Source organism: Mustela lutreola, chromosome 6 (assembly GCF_030435805.1).
Source record: "Mustela lutreola isolate mMusLut2 chromosome 6, mMusLut2.pri, whole genome shotgun sequence".
In the NCBI taxonomy this organism is placed as follows: domain Eukaryota; kingdom Metazoa; phylum Chordata; class Mammalia; order Carnivora; family Mustelidae; genus Mustela; species Mustela lutreola.
This window is the reverse complement of record NC_081295.1, coordinates 41809552-41826372: the sequence shown is the minus strand read 5'-3', so window position 1 is coordinate 41826372 and position 16821 is coordinate 41809552. Positions and strand designations below refer to the sequence as shown.

At 37.1% G+C, this 16821-nt stretch overlaps 1 protein-coding gene across 1 annotated transcript in view; it reads right to left on the bottom strand.

Annotated features, from left to right (window-relative positions):
- Window positions 1-16821, bottom strand: part of RNGTT (RNA guanylyltransferase and 5'-phosphatase) — a 342236-nt gene that overhangs the window by 3953 nt on the left and 321462 nt on the right. Inside the window, exon 15 of the mRNA XM_059177113.1 lies at window positions 495-618. Within this exon, the coding sequence (XP_059033096.1) occupies window positions 495-618 (124 nt within the window). The remainder of the gene's footprint in view (window positions 1-494; window positions 619-16821) is intronic.

Here is a 16821-nt window from a genome sequence, read left to right as displayed (position 1 = left end):
GATAGCACAGGAGGTTTTAGGAGGTTTTTTTTGTTTTGTTTTGTTTTTTAATGGTTTTCATTTACTTTGTTCTCCATTGTTTGTAAAGCTATTTTAGGAGCTGGAAATTACATTTTCCCCCTGCTAATTTTGTCTTTTACCATCTGGCAAACAATGGTTTTTATAGTTCTGAATAGATCTGAAATTATCATGGCTTTTGTTGTTGTTGTTGTTCAACAAATTCAACTTGTATACAGCCCATTATCCTGCCCTTTACACTTCTCTTTTGGGTGCATGGGCATAAGCCCACAGGCCTAGAGACAGGAACCTACAAGCCAGCCGGAGCTGACAGTCACAGCCCCTTTCGCAGCCAGCAAGGACAGGGGTCTGAGTGACCCTGTGCCCCATCAAGCAGAACACCAAAGACAGCACATTTTGATTATAAACCTTAACGTGTGTGTTCTCTCTCTCTCTCTCTTTTAATGTAACAAACATCGGTAGGTTGTCATACTCACCCATGGCAGTGTTGTAGGCATTAGGAAAACTTTTGTCTGTTCTCTGTCTCATGAAGACCCAGCTGTTATTCTCAAATTTGCATTCTATAATTTTGTTGTCATACTGTTTTAGCTCTTTTGTCACCTGTTTTAAAAGAGAATTGAGGAAAATATTTAAATCATTTGAAAGGCTTTTTGCTTCCACTGTGAGACAGACACATTAGGGAATGCCAAAAACACCTCAGTAACTCTTCACGCAGAGCTTTTTGTCATGCGAAGTGTCTAATCAAGCCGAAGGATATGGTGTGCACTCCCTTGTACACATGCTCATTAATCCGACATTTTAAAAATAGTCGTGAAAAACGGCTGTCAATATATAGCAATTACAAGAGGCTAAGCAGAAACCAGCCACTTCTGGGCCAAATGCAAATATGTTACCATAGGGACCAATGCCTTCAATATTTCTGCGTCCCTATGGCTTTCAGAAATTGAGGAGGCTGCTTCGGTTCGTCAGCATTCAGAAGGCTCTCACCATCTAGATTCCTACGTCACAACCTAAGAAGTTCCCTTCACCAGCTGAAAGAAAAAGTTATACATAGAGAGTAAACATTATGATGAGATCCAGGTAATGTGCATGCTAAATATTTTGCTTTTCAAGAAGTAACAACTAACCCAAACTCTAATCTTTGGGTTAGATACCCTTTCCATCTCTTCAAACTACTGTGAACATACAGATGAAGCTACCTTAGATTTTAGTTGGGTGGCTTTTTTGGCTCCTTCACCTCAGATGATGGAATATGAATTACAACTTACTCTACCAAAGCTAACAAGTATCCATGGTAACCATAAAACCTTTTAAAAGATATTTCATCAGGCTGTGAGGATAGTTTTCATAAATAGGAACCTAAGCTTATCTTTGCAGTTTTCAAATCAAATGCCAGTCATGGTAATATTTTAATTCTGTCCTCATCTTTCACAGCTAACAACTTTTCTTCACAATATGGTAGATTGCAATCATTTAAACTTCATTAGCATTATTTGAAATGCTCTCATTTTTCTACCCACAGATTCAATACCACCTAGGAATATGAAGGGAAGCAAATTTTGAAAAGATGCTTTCAATTCACAGATTAGGCTGTGCATGTCTTCATAAATACTATCAAATTGTATTCCTTTTCCCTTAATGAGTATTACATTGGATTGGATTATTTGCATTTTCAACAAATCCAACAGGACCAATACATTCAGTGGCTGTGGAACAGACGTGCCCAAAAGACTGATGTTCCACTTAGCAAACTTGCTAAAATTATTCTCAAATACTCATTATTCTAATCTCAATTCCCCCCTCCTTTACTTTTGATACATTATCTATAGTCAAGTAGTAGGCAACTCATTCAGCTGGGTAATCACATTTATCACATGTAGGATCTAACAAAGATGAATTTCTAAACCTTTCAGAGCCTCCATTTTATAATTTCTAAAATGGGCAAAGGAGTTCTTAATTTACCGGAACCCTGGATGAATAATAAATGAAAGTATCTGGCACGTAGTGGCCAACCAGTAAAATTCTTAATTAAAATTAGGAAAGAATATACTGCATACTGCTTTCAAAAACAAAAAACACTTTTTAAGTAAATTCACCAAAGAAACCAGGATGACATGGAAAGGTATGCTTTGAAAACAGGTGTCAAGAAAATTGTATCATAGGTACTACACAAGACAGGCTTGTATCAACAACGTGCAGTCAGTACTTCCACTGACCAGCAATCCTAGCAAGTCTTTATCATATAGCTCATCATTCTTGTGTTCCTGCTTTCAGATTTGCTATAAACTATGTGCTGCTCAATCTGACTACAACAACTAAGCAGCATTATTAAGTATCTGCATATCTGTTTGGGCATGCATTAACAACAACCGGGAAACAGCATTCTGAAAAATGCATGCATCTGCCACTGCAGTAACCTAAATGTATATCCACGTTCACGAACAACTCGTTCTTCTGATCACATGAGTTATATTCCCAAGGTAGAAACATTACAACGTACTCATTTGGTTGGGTAGTAAGATATATTTAACTGACAGAAATAATACTTCTCATATGTGTACAAACTAAAGACACTTGTCACTAATGGTCAGATCAAGAGAATGAGTGCCATACAGGGGAGGACTTTAATTTTAGTATCCAAATTCTAATTCTATGACAGTAACCACCCTCAGCCAAGTACATATTATTATTTACTAAAACAAGACCCTGTTAGGCCTTCTATAATCAACTAATAAGAGTTTGAAAGTAATAAGAATAAAATATTTATAAATCAGAATTTCATACCTGTACTATTATACTGAATTAATGAATGTTACTGGCTTTTTAAAGAGCAATATATAATGTACTTTATATTGAAAAATATTTTGTTCGTGTATCCATCTTGTTGAGTACCATACTTTTTATACTATTTTAATCTACAATAAAATGAGGAGACGAGATAATCCAATGAAACTGGATCTAGTATCTCTGGAGGGTTATTTTTGTTTTTGTTTTTTGTTTGTTTGCTTTTTTTTTTTTTTTTAAAGAGAGGGAGAGAGAGAGACAAAGAGAAGGGGGGTGGAGAGGGGCAGAGGGAGAGAGAGAATCTTAAGCAGACTCCGCATACAGCACAGATCCTGACAGAGGGCTTGATCTCACAACCCTGAGATCATGCCCTGATCTGAAATCCACTGAGCCACCCAGGTGCCCCTAATATCTCTGGAGATTTTTAAATTAGCAGCTCAATAATAATACCTGCAATAAAGAGCCCACAGTAGAATCAGGTACAGTCACAGGTGCTCCGCTCTGCACTATTCTTAGAGACTACTTTTTGTAACTTAAGTGCTAGGCATATACCTACAAAAGGCAAACCATCAGTGTTGGTTGAACTGACCTCTCCTGAGCAGGCTAAGTGACATTTCTACTTCTAGTGGTGGGATGAAACTCTGTAACTTACTGTCCCTGTTTCGGGAGAGCTGTTTTCCTATAAAGAGCTTATGCTGGGGCGCATGGGTGACTCAGTCAGTTAAGTATCCAACTCTTGCTTTTGACTCAGGTCATGATCTCAGGATCGTGAGAGTGAGTCCTGTGTTGGACTCTGCACTCAGCAGGGAACCTGCTTGTCTCTCTCTCTCTGCTTCTCCCTCCACTTGTGCTCTCTCTCAAGTAAGTAAATAAATAAAATCTTTTTTTTTAAGCTCATCTTTCTTTTATAGAGAGACTGCACAGAGGCTTGAGGGGCAGGGCATTTCTCTGAATTAATTTGCTCTGGAGACACTTTAAAATAACAAATATCCTTAGACTGAGAAGTCCATCAGTGAGATGTAGTGATTCTACTTTTAACTTTGAAATAATTTTAGATTTACAGAAAAGCTGTGTCTAGATGGTATAGGGAATTCTAATATTCCCATCACCCAGCTTCCCCTAGTGTTCACATTTTATGTATCATGGTGCATTTATCAATTCAAAGAAATTCATGTTGGTGCAACAATTAACTGAACTGCAGACTATTCAGACTTCAGTTTTTCCACTAATGTCTTTATCTGTTCCAGGGTCCCATCCAGGAAACCACACTGCACTTAGTCATCATGTCTCCTTAGCTTCCTCTGATCTGTGACAGTTCCTTAGACTGTCCTTGACACTTGTGAAGAGTACTAGTCAGATATTTGTAGAATGCTCCTCAAAGTTGGAATTTTCTGATGTTTTCTTATGATTAGACTGAGGTTGTAGATTTGGGGGACAAACGCCAAGAGGAGAAGTGCCTTTCTCGTTGTGTAGTATCTGGGGGGAGGGTATATTAGCAATGAGATTTACTACTGGTGATGCTATTCCCCGAGCATTTCATTAAGATGGTATATGCCACGTTTCACTACTGGAAAGTTACTACTACTGTTCTCTTCTCCATACTCTGTGGGTTAGTTACAAATCACTATGAACAAAGAGCCCCACTCAAGGATAAGGGAAGTAAACTCCACTTCCTGGAAGGAAGAATATCCAGAAAGTTGTGGACATTTATTAAAACCACCACAGACATTACTAAGTTTCTTGAGAGAGATATTTTGAGACTATGCGAATACTCTGTTTCTCCTTAAAGTTTTGCTTGTTAATTTCAGCATTCATCTGTGAATTCTGCCCACAGCAATTATTCTGTGGTGTTCTAATGGGGGTTTTCTCTTTTTTCCATCTCTTCTGCATTTATTATCTGGACTTTTTTGGTAAGGAACACTTGTCCCATTTCCCTCATTTATTTATTTGCTTATTTGTACCAATATGAACTCATGGATATTTATTTTATTCTTTGGCTTATAATAAACTTCTTCTGTCAATTATTTTGTTGGTCAAATTGTTCCAGTTTCGGCATTGGGAATTCTCTTAGGTTGGCTCCAGTGTCCTTTTAATTTGTTTCCATTTTTACTTACTTACTTATTTTCAGCATTTACTTTCTGGCAATTCAAGATTCTACTCTCCAGGCTCATCTTTGTATTTTCTCTGCCCCAGCCCTAGAGTCAGCCATGAGGTCCTCTACCAGGACTTTTAAGAACAATATCACTCCTCAACAGTCCAGGCTATGCTAAGAAAGTACTGTCACCACCTGTTCAGGTTAGAATTTAAAAGTATTATTGAGGGAAAGAGACAGAGAATGACAATGAGATTTTAAAGATGAATACACATTTTACTTAGAAGTTTCTGTTCCATCTTTTGTGAACTGCTCTCTGGAGCTAAACTAAATTGGCCATTTTTTCTTTTTTGAAGTTATAGTTCTACTCTTTGATAATTCAAGTTCTACCTCTACAGAGTGACAGAGAGTAAATTTTAAAAACATATCTTTAGTAGATAAAATAAAAATCTTATTTTCATGTAAATAACTTCAATTTCTAGTACTTATAAAGGTATAGAGAATAAAATAAGTCAGAAATGAAATGGTATCAGAACAACACAAATAGTTTTAAATCTGAATTTTTAGATAAATAATCTTTTGGAAATACTACATTATAGTAGGGCCTTGCTATATTACTTTTAGAAAGCACATCCACTACTGGAGAAAGCAAAACACTTGACAAGTTACCCTCTTTTAAAAAAATGTTACACCTATAGCTACTATTATGTATAAATAGCATACTTTGCATTTTCTAGGTTGGAAACAGAGCAGAAGGAAGTCTCTCCCTTCGGAATGGTGGGGTCTTCAAGCCCTTCAATCAGGCATTCAATTAATCAAAGTAGCCAATAAAGAGAGCAGCTAGAACTCTGCTTTATTTATCCTAAAGGTCATCACAGACAAGTCACAACTTCAGGGTATGAAATTCCCACTATGCTACAGATTATTACCTTCCAGTAAAGTCAGAGTTAGTCAGAGTTCTTACTCAAAATATAAAATATTTCTATACAGAACAACGGACAGATAAAACAGTGATATGCTGGCAATGGTTATTGGTGGATGGTGGAATTAGTTACGACTTTTACCTGCGTATGCTGTATTTTCCAAACTTTCTATATGCTTAACTTTCCTAATTCTTAATAATGAAAAATTCCTCAAGAAACTATTTCATATCTTTGCAGATGATATGATACTATATGTGGAAAACCCAAAAGGCTCCACTCCAAAACTGCTAGAACTTGTACAGGAATTCAGTAAAGTATCAGGATATAAAATCAATGCACAGAAATCACTTGCATTTCTTTACACCAACAAGACAGAAGAAAAAGAAATTAAGGAGTCAATCCCATTTACAATTGCATCCAAAACCGTAACATACCTAGGAATAAACCTAACCAAAGAGGCAAAGAATCTATACTCAAAAAACTATAAAGTACTCATGAAAGAAATTGAGGAAGACACAAAGAAATGGAAAAATGTTCCATGCTCATGGATTGGAAGAACAAATATTGTGACAATGTCTATGCTACCTAAAGCAATCTACACATTTTTTTTTTTAAAAGATTTTATTTATTTGACAGGCAGAGATCACAAGTAGGCAGAGAGGCAGGCAGAGACAGAGAGGAGGAAGCAGGCTCCCTGCTGAGCAGAGAGCCCGATGCGGGACTCGATCCCAGGACCCTGAGATCATGACCTGAGCCAAAGGCAGCGGCTTAACCCACTGAGCCACCCAGGCGCCCCGCAATCTACACATTTAATGCAATCCCTATCAAAATCCCATCCATTTTTTTAGAGAAATAGAACAAATATCCTAAAATTTATATGAAACCAGAAAGGACATCGAATAACCAAAGGAATATTGGGGAAAAAAGCCAAAGTTGGTGACATCACAATTCCAGACTTCAAGCTCTATTACAAAGCTGTCATCATCAAGACAGTATCTGGCACAAAAACAGACATATAGATCAATGGAACAGAACAGAGAGCCCAGAAATAGACCCTCAACTCTATGGTCAACTAATCTTTGACAAAGCAGAAAGGAATGTCCAATGGAAAAAAGACAGCCTCTTCAACAAGAGCTGGGAAAACTGGACGGCTACATGCAGAAAAATGAAATTGGAGCATTTCCTTACACCACACGCGAAAATAGACTCAAAATGGATGAAGGACCTCAATGTGAGAAAGGAATCCATCAAAATCCTTGAGGAGAACACAGGCAGCAACCTCTTCGACCTCAGCCACAGCAACTTCTTCCTCGGAACATCGCCAAAGGCAAGGGGGCAAGGGCAAAAATGAACTATTGGGACTTCATCAAGATCAAAAGCTTTTGCACAGCAAAGGAAACAGTTAACAAAACCAAAAGACAACTGACAGAATGGGAGAAGATATTTGCAAATGACATATCCGATGAAGGGCTAGTATCCAAAATCTATAAAGAGCTTAGCAAACTCAACACCCAAAGAATAAATAATCCAATCAAGAAATGGGCAGAGGACATGTACAGACATTTCTGCAAAGAAGACATCCAGATGGCCAACAGACACATGAAAAAGTGCTCCACATCACTTGGCATCAGGGAAATACAAATCAAAACCACAATGAAATATCACCTTACACCAGTCAGAATGGCTAAAATTAACAAGTCAGGAAATGACAGATGCTGGCGAGGATGCAGAGAAAGGGAAACCCTTCTACACTGTTGGTGGGAATGCAAGCTGGTGCAACTCTGGAAAACAGCATGGTGGTTCCTCAAAAAGCTGAAAATAGAGCTATCCTATGACCCAGCGATTGTACTACTGGGTATTTACCCTAAAGATATAAATGTAGTGATCCAAAGGGGCATGTGCACCTGAATGTTTATAGCAGCAATGTCCACAATAGTCAAACTATGGAAAGAACCTAGATGTCCATCAACAGATGAATGGATAAAGATGTGGTATATATATATACAATGGAATACTACGCAGCCATCAAAAGAAATGAAATCTTGCCATTTGCAATGACGTGGATGGAACCAGAGGGTATTATGCTTAGTGAAATAAGTCAATTGGAGAAAGACAACTGTCATATGATCTCCCTGATATGAGGAAGTGGAGATGCAATGTGGAGGGTGAGGGGGCTAGGAAAAGAAAAAATGAAGGAAGATGGGATCGGGAGGGAGACAAACCATAAAAGACTCCATCTCACAAAACAGGCTGAGGGTTGTTGGGGGAATGGGGGTTGGGAGAGGGTGGTGGGGTTATGGACATTGGGGAGGGTATGTGCTATGGTGAGTGCTGTGAAGTGTGTAAACCGGGCTATTCACAGACCTGTATCCCTGGGGATAAAAATACATTTTATGTTTACAAAAAAATTAAAAAATTAATTAAAAAAAGAAACTATTTTATAAAAGAAAATAAACACTAGGTTGCTTTTTAATGCAGTGGCACAGAAAAATAAGAAGAGATAAAATTTTAAGAAAACAAAGTCTTGGAATCAGGCCCCAAGACCACAGTTCCCATACTGTGTAATGAGGTATCCTCGTGTGCTACAAGAAACTCACAGAGGTACTGTGGGATATTTTAAACTTTTGGGGAAACAGTGGCATGTCCTGGACACCATGCAAACTATTAGTTGGAGGAAGTTCACAGTTTCAGTATGAGGTTCCTTGAGATGACATTATACCTTTGCAAAGCTGAGTTTTGAGTAATTACTGTGATAAAAACCAGGTATCACAAAAATCAGTGCGGAGCAATAAATGAAGCTGGTGGTGTATAATCTGACTCCAAGGTTTGAGAAGTTATGCAATCCTTAACATATGCTAAGCTGTTAAAATCCAGATACCTATTAAACTGTTTGGTTCCATCCCCTCAATCAATGGAGGTGTTAGGTATTTCTTTTGGCTTAGAGATGCTGTGTATTAGGCAAAATGAACCAAGAAAGTTCCAGGGCTTCTGCCCTAAGTCCTTTTCATTCATTTCATTCATTTATCCTTCCCCAGATCCTAGTCTCTAAACCCACATGTAGGCTTGCATCTAGCACTTAGTGAAAACCAACCAGAGTAGTGAACAACTTTGCCTGAAGTATAGAATATAGATCATGATAGAGAGTGAGAATTTCTATCAAGTTAATCTCATTGGTTTTGATCTAGATCACTAAAATATGTATTCCCCATTGAACTCCCCATTGTGAGCACAGTACCCAGTCCTGGAGAGATCCTCAGAGAGGATGTTCATGGAATTCAAGAGAATTGTGAGCTTCAGCTTATCAAACCGGCTCGTACTATCACTAACCAGCTAGTACTATCTCTAGCTTTTCTCTGTCTCTTTCCTCCTTTCTACTTTTCTTTCTTTCCCCCAAAACAAAACAAAAGGTTTTAGGGCTTTAATATCCTGTTTGTCATCTGAATAAACAATGCATTTGTACTCTCTGTTTCTGGGTGCCTACCATGGAGGTGATGCTACTACTAGTCTTTGCTATCACAGTATTAAAAACAGCACTTCTATATAGAAGACTGATGAATCAGAGACCTGTACCCCTAAAGCACATTAATACATTATATGTTATTAACTGAAGCGAAATAAATTAAAAGTAAATAAATAAAAGCATCACCTTTGTTTTTGGCAGTAAAAACAAGTAGAGAAAGTGAAAGATTTGTCTCCCCCTGCCCACCCATTGGTCAAGCAATATCAACCATTTCTAGAACTATGTGAATCATTTTATATAAACAAATATTAACAGTTTATTCATTGAGCACTTAGTATGTATCAAGCATTATAAATCTGTGACCCATACACATAATCTAATTTCATTAGCACTGCAATCTTATGAGGTAGGAATTATATTCTTGCCCTTCAACAGGTGTGGAGCCTATAACTTAGAGTAAATATCCCACCCAAAGTCACAGACCTAGAAAATGGAACAGCCAAGTCTTAAATACAGGTCTCCCTGTCCAATGCCACAGTACTATTTCATATCCCACCAGCTATTACAAAATCTGGTACTCTGTGGACAATAAATGCAGAATGAAACAAATTAGGTTATTTTTCTGCTCATAATGTGGCTGAAATTGGGTAAAAAATACCTCTTCACATGTAAGTTTAAGAAGTCATGAGAGACTACGGACTCTGAAAAACAATCTGAGGGTTTTGAAGGGGTTGGGGTGGGAGGGTGGAGGAACCAGGTGGTGGGTATTAGAGAGGGCACGGATTGCATGGAGCACTGGGTGTGGTGCAAAAACAATGAATACTGTTATGCTGAAAATAAATAAAAAATAAATTAAAAAAAAAAGTCAGTCATATGAAAGCACAAAGACATTGGATCTAATGTGGCCACAGCAATGCCCTGTGGATCCATCCTTCCCACCATCTGACAAATATTACTAAGCAGCCACGTGTTAGGCACAGAGTTGTAGACTGGTGAGAGAGACACAATCCCTGTCCTCTGGAGTATAGTCTAGTAAACAGTCAAGTAACAAATTATAAATTATGGTAAGAGCTATGAAGAAAACAGATATGCAATAGAAATTAATGCTGGGAGAAAGATATCTGGTTTTTAGGTGGGTAGTTTGAGGAGAAGATATTTAAGTTGAGATCTACAATATGATGAGAAGCCAGTTTACAGAAAGAAGGAAGGAAAGGGAAAGAAGGAGAAAGAGAGGGAAACAAATGAGTGCAGGGGAAAGAAGGGAGTCACACACTTCAGGCGGTGATTAACAGTATGTCCAAAGGTCTGAGGTGAAAACAAATCTTAAGATCTTGGTGTGCTGAAGGAACTTTAAATAATGTTCTCTAAAAGCCTTTAAAGAGGGTTCCACATAAGTCTGACTCATTCCCAAACTCTTCTTCTCATATGGTATACCCTATATATACCCTTCTATATCATATATATAGAGAGAGGGTCCAGCTGCCTACTTGACATCTTTATTTGAAATTGCAATAGACTTCTCAAACCTGATGTATTCAAAACTCAATTCTATCTTCCTTCAAACGTACTTCTCTATCTCAATATATGGGAACTCCATTCACTCAGTTCCTCATGACAGAAACCTTGGTGCCCTCCTGATTTCCTTTCCCCTTTTATCTCCCCCATATTTAATTCATTACCAGGGCCTACCAATTCTACCTCCAAAACATATTCTGCACATGTCTATTTGTCCCCTCTTTGTCTCTCAGATTCCTACAACGGGCTCTTTTACATTTCCCCCCAGCCCATCAATTCTTTACAACACAGCCAGATTGGTCTTTGAAAGATGCAAATCCAATCAAGTCATTCCCTTGCTTAAAACACAAATAAAAGACATATAGGTTGGGAAGGGAGAACTAAGATGGCCTCTATTCACAGAAGACATGATTACTTACATAGAAGAAACCTATAAAGATGCTCCAAGGACTAATAAGTAACTTTCACAAGGTTGCATAATACAAGGTTTATGCCTCTAAAACCAATTATATTTCTGTATGTTAGCAAAGAATGATTAGAATTTTAAAATTTAAATGGTATCATTTATAATAACTTTCAAAAACATGAAATACTTAATATGAATAAGAAAAACATATGCTGGATCTGTATGCTGACAATTATAAAACACCAATAAAAGAAAAAAATCAAGGAGGATCTAGACAAATGGAAAGATACACCAATGCTCATGAATTGAAAGATTCAATATTATTAAGAGGTCAGTTCTTCCCAAATGATCCACAGATTCAGCATAATCACAAGCAAAATGCCAACAGAATTTTTTATAGCTATCAACAATCTGATCTAAAATCTAAAGCCAAGGAAATTAGAACAGCCCAAACAAAAAGAACATTGTTGGAGAACGGATACTGATTTCAAGACCAAGTATAAGCTACAGTAATCAAGACAATGTGGTACTGGTATGCAGAGAGACACAAAGGTAAGTGGAACAGAAGAGAGGCCAGAAGTAGATCCATAATTACAAGGTCAATTGATATTTGACAAAGTTGCAAAGACAATACAATGAAGAAGGAATAGTCCTTTTAACAAATGGTGCTGGAGCAAATTATACATCCCCATGTAAAATAATGTACCTCAACACAAATATTTCACTTTACATAAAAATTAACTCAAAATGGGAAATACAGCTGAACATGAAACCTGAAACTATAAAATTTGTTAAAGAAAACACAGAAGAAAATCTTTGGGACACAGGGTTAGGCAAAATTTCTTAGAAAGAATACCCAAAACATGATTCATAAAATGCAAGTTGGTAAATTTTAAAATTTATGCTCTGTTAAAGATATTGCTAAGTGAATGAAAAGGCAAGACAGAGAGATTAGGATAAAATCTTTGCAAATCACATATCTGACAAAGGATTTGTATCCAGAATACATAAAGAACTCTTAAAACTCGATAATAAAACACAATTAAAAAATGGGCAAACACAGGGCACCTGGGTGGCTCAGTCAATTAGGCAACCAACTCTTTTTAAAATTTATTTTTTATTTATTTGAGAGAGAGAGAGAGCATGAACAGTGGGAAAGGGCAGAGGGAGAGGGAGAAGCAGGCTTCCCACTGAGCAAGGAGCCTGATGTGGGGCTCAATCCCAGGACCCTGGGCTCATGACCTGAGTCGAAGGCAGATGCTTAACCAACTGAGCTACCCAGGCGCCCCTAAGCATCCAACTCTTGATTTCAGCTCAGGTCATCATTTCAGGGTCCTGAGGCTGAGCCCTGCATCAGAGTCCATGCTGAGCATAGAACCCAAGATTTTCTCTCTACCTCTCCCTCTGCCACCCCACCACTCCATGTACTCTCTCTATTAAAAAAAAAAAAAAATCAATCCACCAATAAAAATGGGCAAACATGAACAGATACTTTACCAAGGATGATAAGTGTTTGCAGATAAGGATATGAAAATATGCTCAACACATCATTAGTCATCAGGAAAACACAAGTTAAAATCATAAGGAGATACCACTATAGACCTATTAGAATATCTAAAATAAATAAAATTTACAAATATGAACATTATCAAAATTATATCAAAACAATATAACTTCACAGCAACTGAAATCTTGTATCAGCAAGATACAAAAAGTACAGCAACTTTTACAGCAACTGAAATCTTGTATCATTTTGCTGGCCAAAAAACGGTATAACTACTTAGAAGACAGTTTGGCAGTTTCTTTTATCAAGTAAAGCATACACTTACCACAAGAACCAGCAACCCCACTCTCAGGTATTACTCAAGAAAAATGAGAACATACTTTCACAGAAAAACCTGAATACAAATGTTTATAGCAGTTTTATATATAATCATCCCAAACTGGAAACAACTCATATGTCTTTCAACCACTGAAGAGATAAACAAATTTTAGTATAACCATAAAAATGAATACTGTGCAGCAGTAAGGACTACTGATAAAACGAGTAACACTGATAAATTTCAAATGCGGTTAAGCTATATTAAAGAAGCTTAAAAAGCTTCAGACTTAAAAAGCTGTAGAATATGTGACTCCATGTACATGACATCCTGGAAAGGGCAAGATTATAGGAACAGAAAACAGATCAGTGGTCACGGAGTTTGAGAGTGGGAGGAATGATTACATAGGGATGTCCTGCAGGATTCTGGGGGGAGGTGACGGAACTGTGTGATCAGTACTCCTTCCTTAGTTGTGGACCCCCAGCTGACCCCTGAAAATGTGGATAGTACTGAACCCTACATATCCTATGCTTTTTCCTATATATGAATATCTATCAAAGTTTAATTTTAAAATTAGGCAGAGTAAGAGATTAACAACAGTAACTAATAATAAAGAAGAACAATTACAGCAATATGCTGTAATAAAAGTTATACGAATGCAGTCTCTCTCTCTCAAAATATGTTATTGTTCTGTACTCACCTCCTTCTTGTGACGAAGAAAGGTGATAAAAAACTTACACGAGATGAAGTGAGGTGAGTGACGTAGGCATTGTGACTTAGTGTTAGGCTAATACTGACCTTCTAATGATACCATAGGCCAGAAGGAGGATCATCTGCTTCCTGATCATTGTTGAAGGTAACTTGAAACCACAAAAAACAAAACTACTGTATCTTGATTCCAGTTGTGGGTATATACCTGTGTGCATTTGTCTCAACTCACAGAATTATACACCAAAGGAGTGAACTTAGTGTGCATTAAATTTTAAAAGGGGAACTAAAACAAACAAACAAACAAACAAACAAAAAGAACATCAATTTTTTTAAGGAAGTAAATCCAATCACATCATCCTTTGTTGATGGTTTCCCATTACAAAGTACTAAGTGATAAAGTCCTTGCTTATCTTCCCAGCTCCTATGAATTGTCTCAGAGAACCTTATACCTTTCCTTTAGAGTATTTATCATTACCTATAATTTTTTGTTGATTATCTACTTAATATCTGTCAACGAGAACGGTTAAGAATTATTGAATACTTACTAAGCGTGGAGTACTGTTCTAAGTGCTTTACATGGATTAATTTATTTAATCCTCATAACAACCTTAGGGAGTATCACTATTTTTCTAGGTAGAGAAACAGAGGCACAGAGGAGTTAAGTAATTTGATGACTAGTAAGTGACAGAGAAATGTATCCCAACTAAGTCTTCTAATATAATAACGAATTTAATATGTGTAAATATCTAACATGACTTATAGATGTAGAAACTGAAGCCCAGAGAATTTAAGTAATTTGCATAAGGATACAAAGTTCATGTGTTTTGGCATCAAAATTCAAATTCTAGGTCTTTGTGGGTCAAAAATAGGGCCTTCCTTATCCTTAAGAATCTGGCTCTAGGTTGAAAATGTATTAAAGGAGGCAAAGATAGATTTCACTTGTGGAATTTTACTTCTTATGTAATAAACTGTAATTTGGGCAACTATTTCTAAGGATTACATCCCACTTGAGAGAGTCTGGGGATGGGAGATGGATGAAGGGCATAACCTATCAGCTTGAACCAAGCGCAATGTCTAACAAGTTTCTTTTCCTTTCCTTTCTCCAAATGCACACCATTCTGACCTGCATCATTTCTGCTGTTTGCTATTCTAGTTGCAGCACAAACCACAAATCATAGCAAATTGCAGAATTTCTCAATCATTAAGGATTTACAATAGGTTAATTTTAAAATGGACTGCATTTCACAGCTGCAAAGCTTTTGTCTGATTCCTAGACCAAATGAGAAGCCATTAGTGGACTGAAGACCTTTCTGTGGGCACATCTAGCAAAAAGAAAAGGTCACGTGGACAAACAGGCAGCTCTGCCAGGTAAGGTGAGGTAATGACTTACTAAGTAGAGGGCCAAACCTGGTGACATGACATCGTTCCCTGCCGGTTTAGTACCAAGCACAAGAATTAGAAGCAGATCATAATAAAAACAATACACAACCAAGGAACACTTCAAAATCTGCCATTTTAAGGAGAAGGCTAAAAGCAAAATGCATGTCTAACACTTTTTTTTTTTCTTCCTAAACAGTTGTAAGTACAATGAAAGACTTAAATGATTTGCTTATTTTTTAAGATGCCTGTCCTGTAGCCAATGCAAATAATCCATAAAATATATTTGTCAGATTGAATATGATAAATGGGCAGAGGGTGAGGAAGAGGGAGAATTTTAAGCAGGCTCCATACCCAGTGCTTGGGGCTAGATCTCAAGACCGTGAGATCATGACCTGAGCTGAAATCAAGAGTCGGATGCTTAAGTGACTAAGCCACCGAGATGCTCCTATTCCATTTTATTTTTAAGATTTTATTTATTTATTTGACAGACAGAGATCACAAGTAGGCAGAGAGGCAGAGAGAGAGGAAGGGAAGCAGGCTCCCTGCTGAGCAGACAGCCCCATGCAGTGCTCAATCCCAGGACTCTGGGTGAGCCAAAGGCAGAGGCTTTAACCCACTGAGCCACCGAGGCGCCCCTCCCATCCATTTTAAACCCAACTATTCACAATGCTCTTTTTCTAGTGTAGAGGACTCAAGAGATCCACATGAATCAACGTGGCATAGGGCTCAACACCAAAATGCTATGAAAAATGAAAATTTCCTCTCTGTTCTGCCTACCATTTAGAATGCCAACAAAAATGCTGAAGTTCTTCCCTTCTGATCATCTTTTAGACTAAATGTTTTCCTTTAAAAGGACTCAATTTGCTCTAGCTGCACTAATGGGCACCGAAGCCCACAGACCCACACACCTTTGAATCATTAGCTTAGATACAAGGCCTTAGTTTAATGATAATGCTCTTGTGATGACCAGGACCCCTCTAAACAAACAAAGCTTTTCAAGACTCCTTTCTTTTCTTTCTTTCTTTTTTTTTTTGAACTCCAATGTAAACTATGGACTTTATTTAGTAATAATGCAATAATATTGGTACATCAATTATAACAAATGTGTCATTCTATAAGACATATAAGATGTAAATAACACGGAGGGAACTGGGGAGTGGTGGGTATGAGAACTCTGTACTTTCTAATAAATTTTTCTGTAAACTTAAAAGTTTTCTAAAAAAATTAAATATATTTTTTTAAAGATGCTGTAAGCAAAATCAAAAGACAGGTGAAAAACTGACAGAAAATATATACAACATACATTACAGATAAAAATCTAACATCCCTAGTAAAGAAAGCATTCTTAGAAACTGGGTAGAGAAATTGGCAATAGATAATTCATAAATAATACATTACTGTCTTAAAACATACAGAAAAATTTTAACCTCACTTATTATGATGACATGCCACTTTTTACCTATCCTCCCAAATTTTAAATATAATATTCTGCTGCCAAAACCACAGGAAAACAGGTACCCTCATAAATTGCTGGTGATAAGGTAAATTGGTACAATGCTAATGGAGAAAAATTTACAACAGCTAATAAAACTTATAGGGTATTTACCTTCTGACTTAGCAACTTTCACTTCTAGAAATTTACCCTAAAAAATCTCCAAAAATATACAAACATATATGCACAAAGTTACTCACTGCAGTATTGCTTTTAATTG